This window comes from Urocampus carinirostris, chromosome 16 (assembly GCF_059441175.1).
Source record: "Urocampus carinirostris isolate Australia breed hairy pipefish chromosome 16, RoL_Ucar_1.0, whole genome shotgun sequence".
Classification (NCBI taxonomy): domain Eukaryota; kingdom Metazoa; phylum Chordata; class Actinopteri; order Syngnathiformes; family Syngnathidae; genus Urocampus; species Urocampus carinirostris.
This window is the reverse complement of record NC_142364.1, coordinates 33,986,003-33,998,841: the sequence shown is the minus strand read 5'-3', so window position 1 is coordinate 33,998,841 and position 12,839 is coordinate 33,986,003. Positions and strand designations below refer to the sequence as shown.

Genomic DNA, 12,839 nt, shown 5'->3' with positions numbered 1-12,839 from the left:
TCCGAAATCTTTGTTTGACACAGTGGCGAAACTTACCAGACAACAACTTAACCCAAATGGTTGCACTTATTCTGCTAACGACATTATGGAATTTTTTAATAAAAAGACTCAACTAATCAGGAATGAAATTTTAAAAGAACGCTCTGTTTCCTCCTCCTATATCAAAGATGTGGAGGTGTTAGGTATGGACCGTGTCGGTGGTTGTTCAGAAACATTCCCCAGTTTCAATGATTTGTCCCTTGATAATCTAACACAGATGGTCAGTAGGGCCAAACAAACTACGTGCCTGCTTGATCCGTTTCCAGCTTCACTGGAGAAGGATCTGTTTGGGATCTTAGGACCATCAGTTTGAAATATTATTAATATATCGCTATCCTCGGGTATTGTTCCTGTAGCATTCAAGTCTGCCGTCATTAAACCCACGCTTAAGCGAGCTAACCTTGACCCAGAAAGCCTAGGTAATTGTAGGCCAGTGTCAAATCTGCCATTTTTTGCAAAATTACTTGAAAAGGTCGTTGCACAGCAGCTAAATGACTTCATGTCAGAAAATAACCTTTTTGAAACTGCCCAGTCAGCATTTAGGGCAAATAACTCTACTGAGACAGCCCTGGCTAAAGAAACCAATGATCTCCTTTTAACAATAGATTCCGGTGCCTCATCAATGTTACTGCTGCTGGATCTCAGCGGTGCTTTTGATACGGTCGACCACAACATATTATTGGTTCGTCTAGAACGCATTGGTATCTCAGGAACTGTACTCTCGTGGTTTAAGCCCTACCTGTTAGACAGGATGCAATGTGTTAACTATGGCAATCTGACCTCTAAACAATCTAATGTACCCTGTGGTGTTCCTCAAGGCTCTGTACTTGGCCCCCTTCTTTTTAGTATTTATATAATCCAGCTTGGTGACATTATCCGCAAGTATAATATTAGTTTCCATTGCTATGCAGATGACACTCAACTGTATATGCCACTGGAAAGAACGGGACATTTAAGTTGTAGAAATCTGGAGGCTTGCCTTACTGAGATTCAAAGATGGATGTCAAATAATTTTTTACGCCTTAACCCAGAAAAAACTGAAATGTTGATTATTGGTCCAGCTCACTGTCGTCAGTTGTTTTCAAACACTACCCTGAACCTAGACAAATGTAATGTCACCCATAGTGACAAAAATCTAGGTGTTATATTTGATCCTAATCTGTCGTTTCAGTTACACGTGAAAAATATTACTAGAATAGCTTTCTACCACCTCCGTAATATTGCGAAGATTCGTTCGATGCTGTCCCAATCAGATGCAGAGATTTTAATTCATGCGTTTATTACTTCTCGGCTTGATTACTGTAATGTATTGCTTTCTGGTCTCCCGATGTCTAGCATTAAAAGTTTGCAGCTGGTTCAGAATGCGGCAGCTAGACTTTTGACTAAGACCAAAAAGTTTGAGCATATTACTCCTGTATTGGCCAACTTGCACTGGCTCCCAGTCCACTTAAGATGTGACTTTAAGGTTCTCTTATTAACATATAAATGTTTGCATGGGCTTGGACCCTCTTATTTCTCCGATTTGATTTCCCCCTATGTTCCTGCACGGAGTCTGCGCTAGGAAAATGCCGGTCTACTTGTGACTCAGAGGACCAAGAAGTCTGCAGGCTCGAGAGCGTTCTCCATCCGGGCCCCGGTGTTATGGAACGCCCTGCCTCTGGAGCTAAGATCTGCAACCTCAACGGAAGTTTTTAAATCGAGGCTTAAGACACACTTCTATTCCAAAGCATATGATTGATGCCCACCTCATATTCTGTTTTGTCCTGTCTTTTTCCGACGCCTGCCTGGCTGATACGAAGGAGAAGGATGATTTGGGATGGGTCAGCGGACCAGCGTCTGACCTGCAGCATGTCAACCCCTGCATTTACCAGCTGGCAGAGACGGGAGGCAGCGTCGTGGCCGTCATAGACTTTCTGGACTGGTTTGCAGGCTGGGGGCGTCGTTGATGTCACGCACTTTCCGGACATTTTCAACATCTTACCTAATGTTTACTATTATGTGTACAGTAATGCTAATTGTAATTCACCCTGGTCAATCCTGGAAGGGGGATTACCACATGTGAGGTCCTTTCTCAAGGTTTCTCTTTTCTCCTCACACTGAGGTTTTTGAGTTGTTCCTTGCCCGCATGCTGGTTTAAGATCAGGTAATTGTGTAATTTTGTAATTGTAATCCTGTGCAGTCCTTTGAGACATTTTTGTGATTAAGGGCTATATAAATAAATGTGACTTGACTTGACTTGGTTCTGACAATATTACTGGGTAGGGGCACTGAGTCTTCAGCCCCTTGGTGCGGGGGTCCAGGGTTCGATTTCAGCTACCACGGCCTCCCGGTGTGGAGCTTGCATGTTCTCCCTGTGCCAGTGTGGGTTAACTCTGGGCACTCTGGTTTCTTCCCATATTCCAAAATTATAAATGCCAGGTTAATTGGCCTGTTCAAATGATTCCTAAATGAGAATTAGCGAGTGAGTTGTCTTTCTCTGTGTGACCTCCAACTGGCTTGCAACCAGTTCAGGATGTGCCCTGCTCCAAAATTCCCGCGACCCTTGTGAGGATAAGCAGCACAGATAACGGTTGGATGGGTGATATAATATTAAAAGTCACACCCACGGCCAAACTGTAAAAAGTACTGCAACTTATAGTCCAAAAAGTACAGTACTGCTTTTTGAGCAATGCGCCTAACACTGCTTGCCAATACACCCACATACTGTCACAAGCAAACTGGAAATATGCATGCCGCAGAAAGAAAAGTGTGACACAGGATGATCTTTGGAGGAGGAAAAGTCCCAGTCAAAACAAAGAGGGGACAGTCCAAACATTGTGTAGAAACACTACCTCCCTTGGTGTGTCTTTCACACTTGTTGCTTCCTGTCTGGTTAAATCCAATTCAAGAGCAAAGAGCCTGTGACCAGAAACTGAAGCCGCCCGCTGCCTGTCACACTCTCAAAAGATGTACAAAACTGAATCTTTGTTTTAATTTCACCCAGGCTGAAGGGTTCGCATGCTCTTTTGACTCAGGGGTCTCAAACTCAATTGACCTGAGGGCTGGGTCTGGGTGAGGTTAGGCAGACTTGGGTTTTCCCCATAAAACTTCTGATTAAAATATCAACTGTATCTTCTTTTAAAGTGCTACAGATCTAAAATAAAAATAAAAATAATGAATGTGAAAATAAATCAACAAGGAATAAACGATTGCATAATTTGCATCGACTGCACTTACATCAAAGGGGGAGGGTTAAGGGTTATTGTTCTATCTTCTTTATTCATTATCCATTATCCGTTATCGTTCAGTGCATAATACGCTACAAAGCCTAGGAGCCGGGACTCTTACTCTCAGCCAAAAGGCCAAGCTAAGGGACAAAGTGTATTATTTGACCACTAGATGTTGCTTCATTGTGCCTGCAACCGAAAACTGCTAAAAAGAAAGAGAGCAGACCATAGATACTTAAGGTGACCAAACATCAAAATGTTTCTTCATTTGCCCATTCTTTTGCAAATAAAGTATACAGGTAAAAGACAAAAAGAGAATTAAAAGAAAATAAAAAGAGAAAAAAGAGAGGAAAAAACAAGGAGAAAAAAGCTAGGCAAAAACAGGGACGAAAGGAAAAGGAAAAAAGACGGTTTATTTTTTATTTTAGGGGCTACCTGCAGCAGTAAGATGGCCAACCATGATGTCAGTGCAATCAAAGTAAGGTTAATGTTAATTAAAATAAATGCACACTTCTCTACCTCTGAATTTCCCTACGGGGATGAATAAAGTATCAATCTATCTATCTATCTATGACTATTTAAAAAAAGGATGTTTATTTAGTTTATGGATTTTTGCGCATTTTTAAAATCAATATTCATTTTTTCAATGAATTATATTTTTTCCTACTAGGAGGCGCTTAATATTACTTGCTGTCCCTTTCCACTTTCATATTAGGGAAGGCCTCAAAACTCCGAGGGCTGCTAGTGGCCCACTGGCTGCGAGTTTGAGACCCCTGTTTCAACTTATTCAGTGGCATTAAGTATAAATACATTTTCAAAAGCATTGTACCTGAGTGCCAAAATTAGCAGTTTTTAGGCGCCGGGTCATTTGGTGAGTATGCGGAGTGTGGTGATAAAAACAAATATATAGGTACTTCCAAACTTCATTTTTTTCTGGAAAAAAAAGATGAAGAAGTGCCTATATACATGTCAGGACAGAGAAGGATGACGTTTCGTGCACCTCCACGAGCGATGACAACCCAAATCATGTGATTGGTGGAAACTTTGGGGGCGGAAACATTCTTGCATCATGCATAAGTTCAGTGTTATTGCTGCAAAATGTTATTTTGCAAGCAAAGTGCCCTTATATTTTTGGAAAGCACTGCTTAGATATTGTAAGTATAAAAAAATATACATATGAAAAAAGTACTAAAGTCAAAGTTCTGCTTGCACTTTTTCATAAAGCTGTTTTTCACGGTTTTCTTGGAAAAAAGTATTTTCAAGAAACTTAGAAATATTCAACTCTTGTATACAACACAATAGTAAAATCAGGAAGAAACGTTTTATTTCTAATGAAAGATGAGGGCTCAGGCTTTCTTATTATGTGTCCTATGCCTATAAAGCTACAGAGCAAAATGTTCTGTGGGCTTTGAAAAATTAGTCAAAATAGTACAAATTGGCTGGCACCCTCACTACCCAGGTAAGAGAAATGCCTGGCACTCAAAGAGTTAAATGATAGCAGTACTGATAGGTTTAGATGAATAAATACAAGCCAAATATTGTCGCTAAATGAAACCACTGTGTTAATTTGTTGTTTTACTGTTAGTGTATTCACAAGAGCAAATCGATATATCTCCTAAGACATTACAATTTAAAGAAAGTACAATGTGATTCAGGATTGTGTTTTATAAAAGCTCAATCGTCTTTATCAGACTGTTATTGAGAAGAAAAGGCTGAGTCGCTATCAATTTGTCAGTAGATCTGTGTTCTTAAACTTACAAGCTGTTGGTCTCATATGTAAGAACTTATTCCTGGATACAAACTGCCTGAGTGAGTGAGTAGGCGAGTGATACGTTTATAGTGTAGTACACACTCAAAATAAGGGCAGAAGACATCAATGAATCTTGAACTTGCAAGGAGAACAAGAGAGGAACATATGTAAAAACCCTCACAATGCCAAATTTTAAATCTGTTATAAAAGCCCAGCCAAGAGGTTTCCTGGAGTTCCAGGGATGTCCCACCAGCAGGAAAACCCCAGGGACGACCCAGGACACACTGGCAAAGCTGAATTAATTTCCAAATTACCTGAGAGGATCCAGTACGTTACCGCCCTCCAGGGGGCGCTAGAGGCGAAATTAACTAATTGTGCTCACCTAGTGTATTTCTGATACCTGTGTCATGATCCAGTGTGACACATTTCATGAAGTATCACACCTGCAGCCCTTTACCTACACCTGCCACTCATTAGGAACTTCACATAAATGGATAAAACTGACGTTCGTATTTGTAAGATTGTTGCGCTTCAAGCTGTTCCTGCCTGCCAAAGTCTTCACTCCTTGCCGCCTGTGTCATGTCCCCAAAATACTGCTTTTATCCCTCCAACCCTGGGTTGACCGGACTTTGTTTTCTGTTTCAAACATTTTTTCCCTTACCCGCGGTGTCGGATCGTTACTCCTTAACTTTATTCATGACCTGAACATTTCACACCTGCATTTTGCCAAAGAGAGATTTCTTGTATTCATCTAGCCATAAATCTTTTGGGACTGTTTGTGTTGTCAATTATCTTCTCTCCTTACGCTGCTGGGCACTTTTTACTGCAAGAGACATGATTTGTTACGGTACACAACAGATGGCCAAATGGAAGAGGGTGGGGTCATTTTGAATTATGTTTTGGTTCTGTAATTATGAAACAAATGTCACAATGCTGCACTCCAACCATTTATTATCTGCACCGCTTATCCTCAGTAGGGTCCCGGGGGTGCTGGCGCCCATCCCAGCTATCTTCGTCCAGTGGGCATGGGACACCCTGAACTGGTTGCCAGCCAGTCGCAGGGCACAGAGAGACAGACAACTCACTTGCTCATTCACACAATGCTGCACTCTAGTTCCTTTTTATCTGTTTTGTCTCTCTCTTGCTTGCCCTTACCTTATTTGGATTCACGATTTCGGGCTCTAAGTTCCACCCGCAGCTGTCAAATCTTTTGATTTCCCTGCAGTTTTCCCTCCTATCACGACTCTCCCTCGTCACTATTCAAACAAACTGTATTTTTAGCTCTGTACTAGTTAGCAGTGTTCTCGTTTGCCCGCGTCCCTGCGTCCTAGACGCATCATTTTTGCTGGGGACGCATAGTGTCGAATAAACCTGCATCACCGGGACGCAACTTTTTTGACACAAAATTGACATTATTACCCGATTACTTTTTCTATTAACAATAATTTATCACACTCCAAACTTTTCGTCAGGCAGATCCACCATTTTTGTTTTGGTCTCGCGGTTCGAGATTTCGTCTGCACGCCGATCTCGGCAAACGAGATTTCGTTGCTTCGAGATTACGTCATTGTTGTGGTGCTTGTCGTCAGGTGAAGGTTAAGTATGCCTCCGAAAAAACAGTATTAGGTAAAAATCAACACAAAATTGGTCATTCATCAGTGTCAGTAATAAGTCGAAATAATGCAGAGAGTGATAACAACGGCAATAACTCCGGCAAGGAAAGCACGTGTGTTGAAGCGAACGATTCGACGAGAGAAAATAAACGAAAGAATACTCCTAGCAAGAAAAGGACTTTTCTGCCAAAATTGACTCAATTATATTCCTGGTTACGCTATGAGGAGGATGATAATGGAGGCTACAAGTTCTGTGATGCGTGTACCCAGGGTGACAAAAAAACTGGATTGCATAAATCATTTCGCAATACGAACTTTCAGAAGAGCACATTTGATCGGCACCACAACAATGAAAACCACAAATTAGCTATGGAAATTCCGTTGCTGCAATTGGACCTTAAGAAGGCATTACAACTGTGGCGGGACAGCAAACCACGAAGAATATATGAACTGAAAATCTGAAGTGATAACTGCCTTGTATTACCAATTAACTGTGATGATTAAAACTGCATGAATATATAGACTGATATTTCAGCAATATTATTTTGTGTAATGTACAATATTTTTGTGAACTGAAAAGTCTTGAAGTGATAACTGCTTTGTATTACCAATTAACTTTGATGATTACAACTGAGGGCAGCACAGCGGCGCAGTGGTTAGCGCATGTGCGGCACAGTTCATGTCTTGGTAACGTCCTGCGTGGGTTCAAATCCAGCTCATAAGTAGGGCAGCGTCCCTACTCATTCTCATCATGACTATGTTTTTTTCATTAAAAAATGATTCAACTCGCTATACAAATTAATGTAACTTGACTTGACTGATGAAAACATTTTCATGGACATTTCCAATTAAGAAAACATAGAATAGAATAGCAAATCCAGCTCCAGACTTCCTGTGCGGAGTTTGTATGTTCTCCCCGTGCTTGCGTGGGTTTCCTCTGGGCACTCCGGTTTCCTCCCACATTCCAAAAACATGCATTTCAGGTGAATTGGCCGGTCCAAATTATCCCTAAGTGTGAATGAGCGAGTGAGTTGTCTGTCCCCGTGTGCCCTGCGATTGGCTGGCAACCAGTTCAGGGTGTCCCCTGCCCACTGCCCGATGATTGCTGGGATGGGCTCCAGCACCCCCGCGACCCTACTGAGGATAAGCGGTGCAGCTAATGAGATGAGATGAGATTACAACTGAATGAAAATATAGATTAATATATTTATTTCAGCAATATTATTTTGTATAATATACAATATTGTTCTGAACTGAAAACTCTTGAAGTGATAACTGATTTGTATTATCAATAAACGGTGATGATTAAAACTGAATGAATACATAGATTTATATTATATATTTGTCGCTGATTTACAATTTCAATATAACACTAAATTGTGGGGACCCATAGATATCTGTTGGGACCCATACATTTTTGAACATGCGAGTCCCCGGGACCCATCACTTTTCTGAGGTAAAATGAACACTGAGTTAGTTGTCCTTTTCATCATGCCCAAAGCACTCTTGTCATCGAACTTTGATATTCCACTGTACCGAACCCTACCACCTGATGAACTCTTGGTCAGTCAATTTTGCTGCTTGAATTCATTGGATCACCGAACCTTTGGTTGTCTTTTGGATCATGCTTGTTGCCTCTGGTGTTCGAGATACCGTTGCATCGCTGCCTGACTTTCTCTGTACTGAAGCCTCATTTGCCCTTCTGGAAAACCACTTTATTGAATCCTGGACCACTGAACTATCGCCTGCCTTTAGGATCACGAATGTTGCCACTGGTTTGGATACTGTGTTTCTGTATTGGGAACTAGTGGTAGAACTGAAGCAGAATAACATCTAATTTGTGACATTTATGTGTTCACATTTAGAAAGGAGTTTTTGAATAGTGGGACAATTTTACCCCTTTGCCAAAGTTTACAGCTTTGATGTTCCTAACCTTCTTTAATCATAGGGCATGTTGTCAATGTCTACACTCTAAGGTGTGAAGCTGTGCAATTATAGAAATCTTCATTCGAATAAGAACGCTGGATCACACTGAATAAAAAGTAGAGCAGAAAGAGAATTTGGAGAGAGTGGGAGAAGCGGTTCAATCAAGTAGGAAAAGAAGGTGGGGACATGGAAAACGTGACTCAGGAACATTGGGGACAAGGATGGAAACGCTAATTCTGAATGTTCCAACCTGCATCAGTTTCTGAAAAGTTCTGGTCTCCCTACAGTTCATTATTATTTGACAAGCCCAGTAAATAAATCTGAAGGATAAAATGCAAATCATAGCAAACAGACACATGCAGCAGGGGGAAGCTGTGCCAAAGTTGTTTCAAAAACTCCTTGAGGAGTAATTATGATCTGCATTTTGCCAGTCAAAATGTACCTTGCTCTCCTGACTACCTTTAACAGGGATTAATCCAAACTTGATGATTATTGACAACCAATTGAAATTTTAGTTCTACTTTAAGATATCTTATTAATCTACAATGATAAGAAAAATCATCCTTAAAATAAAAGATGAAAATACTTCAAATGAGCAAAAAAAAACAATATCTATCTATCTATCTATCTATCTATCTATATATATATATATATATATATATATATATATATATATATATATGATTACATTGCTCACTTTTCTTTTTTCTTTTTTTGTAGTTTTCATAGAAAATGCTTATTTTGTAATTTGATATAAATTGCCGTATGAAACTACAGAAGATTAATTCATATAGATTTATATATCGATTCATCTATTAATCTTTTATTTATCTGTTGATTCATGTATTGCAGTGTTCAGATCGAGATTAGTTTTTTAAACAAACTCACAGGCAAGACTGGTAATACTGCAAAGATAAAGAGAAAATCTTTAACTTCTGTGTTTTTCAATGATTTCATACTAGTAAAATATGATGCAAAATCCCCCCCAAAACACACACACACCTTGTTAAGCAATGCAGTGTCACTAATTAATTCCCACTATAGAGTCGTTGGTTTATGTTTGCCTACACAGAGACACAGTAGCTGCTAATTGATTTTTTAAGCCTCCTCTGCTCATTACCATTTTGCCTTTTAATATCTTATTAGTGCCTACTGTTGTTTCTGTCAGCTCTTTTGTCCTCTTCAGTTTGCACTGAAGCCATTGTTCTTTTTTTTCCCTTTCGATTACTCTGCCTAGATTTCAAGACATGCCAAAGGAATAACTTTGGGAAACTAAATTTGTGAAATCAATCATACTTTTCAAATAACCCTAACCCTGAGGTTATTGGGCATCATGTAATTAGTATATAGTCAAGTCTCTCAAAGTCCAAAATCAAGAGCCTGCAGCTGGTACAAAATGCTACAGCGAGGCTTTTAACTAAAACAAGAAAGTTTGGTCACATTACCCTGATTTTAGCTAACCCGCATTGGCTTCCTGTTAGCTTAAGATGTGATTTTAAGGACCTGCTAGTATTATACAAAATCACGCATGGGCTTGCTCCCTCGTATCTTTCAAATTAAATTTCCCCCCATGTTCCGGCCTGGAGCCTTCGCTCTGAAAATGTTGGTCTATTAGTGAGCCAAAGAGCCAAGAAGAGATCCGCAGGTTCGGGAGCGTTCTCCTTTATAGCCCTGGTACTGTGGAATGCTCTGCCCCCTGAGATTCAATCTGCAACCTCAGTAGATCTGTTTAAATCTAGGTTTTAAACACACTTATATTTTTAAACTTATGAATGACCTATATTTCAGGTTTGTTATTGCAACATCTGTTGCAGCCTGGTCATCCTGCAACGAGGATCATGTGCAATCCCTTTTCAAGGTTTCTTCATTTTCCTCATGGTGAGGTTTTTGAGTTTTTCCTTGCCCTTGTGTAGGTTTTAGATCAGGGTATGGTGTAATAATAGTCTGTAGTTTCCAATAATATGTGGACTGTGCAGCCCACATAGCCTGTATATATACACTGTATGTATTTTAAAATGTTCTTATGTTTTTCAATAATAGAATTAAATGAAACTCTGGCAGGACCAATTAAACCTTGGCAGCCCGCCAGAATCTTCCTTTCATATGGAAAATACTGTATGGTGAAATCCCATTTCGATAAAGTTTGACCTTACCTGCCACAGTAACTCTTGCAGTACGGCTTACGATAGTTCCTAATCTTTCCAGCGTGGCAAGGCACTGGTATTCGCCCTCGTCCGGACGGTGGTGCCGCGAGTGCACTACATTGTGAACTAGCAAAGTTCCGTTGGCCAATTCCTGCTGCCGTTCATCTACTAGTGCGCTTAGTAGCACGCCGTCCTTCCGCCACGTGATGGTAGGACTTACAACCGCCGATTCTGAGTGAGCCTGACAGTCAAGCTGCAAGACACTTCCTCGCACTGTCACTGTGTCTTGAGGCTCTTTTGTGAAAGCAAAGTCTACGAAACCTCCAGGACTAATTGAAGATAATGATGATGATGATGATGATGATGACGACGCCTCTGAGGCTGCAGGGAAGAAGAACAGAGCAGAAAAAAGAGGTAAAAACACATTGTTTACTGTAAAGAAAGCTGTTACTGCTTTCCTGTCAACATATGTTATCAAAATACTCCTGGTGCTCATTCCATAGCATGTTAATGTTTAGCTAAACTGCTGTGAACAAGGTGTTGTTTACAGCCAAGAGCCAATTTGTACCCCGGGGGCCTCCTTATATTCGATCAAGCCGTGGCTGTAACGGTAACGGACCATAAAGAGATTGTTAGACAACAAAGGTAGTAAAACAAGAAGGAAAAACTATGGATGCAGTGATGGTTTATAGATTTTGCAATAAAAGCTGCAGGTGAATTGGAAATGCACTTTCATTTAATGTAATGGGACTTTCTTCAAGCGTTTAAAAAGCATAAATCTGACCCAAAATCTGTTCGGACAACTGTAAGTATTTATTTGGTTTCATGCATCTAAAAACAAACTATTTTGGTATATTCCAATGTAAAAAAATTACATTTTGTAATGAACATAAATGGAGAGGAACAGGACTGAATGCCAGGACTTAGCCTGTGAAAAGTTCATTCTGTTCATTTCTGTTTTTACTATTGGACACCTGCACACAAGATTGCATAAGATGCCAGGGTTGCATTATTTTGACAATTTTTCATCATTGTTGTTTGCTATATTGACTATTACGCACTTTTTACATCTTTGTCACTACCGGCCAATCACGTTGCGGTTCTTAACTTCTCACACCTTTTAGGTCAGAGATACTCTGTAGGATAATTTAAAAAAAGAAACGCTAATGAGAGGACCATTAGATCAAATTCGGAATCGGTTATTTTAAGTTTTTTCTGTACAGTCCCTCTGTGTTCTCCTTGCAAATTCCAAAGTCTTTTATGTCTTCACTCCTGATTTTGAGGGTCTACTAATGAATAGACTTATAAACAGAGGTGGGTAGTAATGGAGTACATTTACTCAGTTACATTGAATTGAGTACATTTTGGGACATTTTGTACTTCTAGGAGTGTATTTAAATTTCCTCACCTTTACTTTTACTTGAGTACATTTGTGAAGAAAAAAACTGTACTTTTATTCCGCTAGGCAACATTGAAGACGTTACTTCATTTCTCAATAAATCCCGTCCACGTAAGTACGCGTCTTTCTGTCTCCGCCAAGGTTCATTTATTATGACACAGAACTTCGCCAGGCCTACCATGTTCAACCAATCAAACGTAGCAGCCTTGTCATGTGACCATAGTCTATTTCAGCGGGGGAAATTTTGTTCACGGATGAAACAGATCAAAAATGTCGCTTAGCAATACCGACTTTGACAACACAAAAGAGGAGGAGCACCCCTGGCCTCACACCAAAAGCATGTTCCCCTTAAAGGTTTCATGGGCTAGCTTGTTGTTCTGCTTGCAGAGCCTGTTATGATAAAAAAATACTACTTGGTGCTACATGTGCTTAATTTATTTATTTGATTGAGACTGTTTGTATTTTATTGTTTATTAAAGCACTGGAATTTACGTTGATTTTTGAATCAAATTTTAAATGAAATGTATTTTTATGTTGATTGGATAGACATTGATAATTTGATTATCTTATTGGTTGTTTAAAAAAAAATCAATAAATACGTCATTACTACAGTTACACAGTACTTTTTTACTTTGACGCAAGTAAATATTTGGATGACTACTTTTACTTATACTTGAGTAATATTATTCTAAAGTACCAGTACTTTCACTTAAATACATTTTTGGCTACTCTACCGACCTATGCGTATAAAAGGCGTACCTC

General features: G+C 39.7%; 1 protein-coding gene across 3 annotated transcripts in view; it reads right to left on the bottom strand.

The window, feature by feature from the left end:
• The window catches only part of dcc (DCC netrin 1 receptor), a 409,358-nt gene that overhangs the window by 299,749 nt on the left and 96,770 nt on the right, over positions 1-12,839 (bottom strand). For all 3 annotated transcript variants that reach the window (XM_088355706.1, XM_088355707.1, XM_088355708.1), the window contains exon 2: positions 10,688-11,059. In XM_088355706.1, the coding sequence (XP_088211832.1) occupies positions 10,688-11,059 (372 nt within the window). The remainder of the gene's footprint in view (positions 1-10,687; positions 11,060-12,839) is intronic.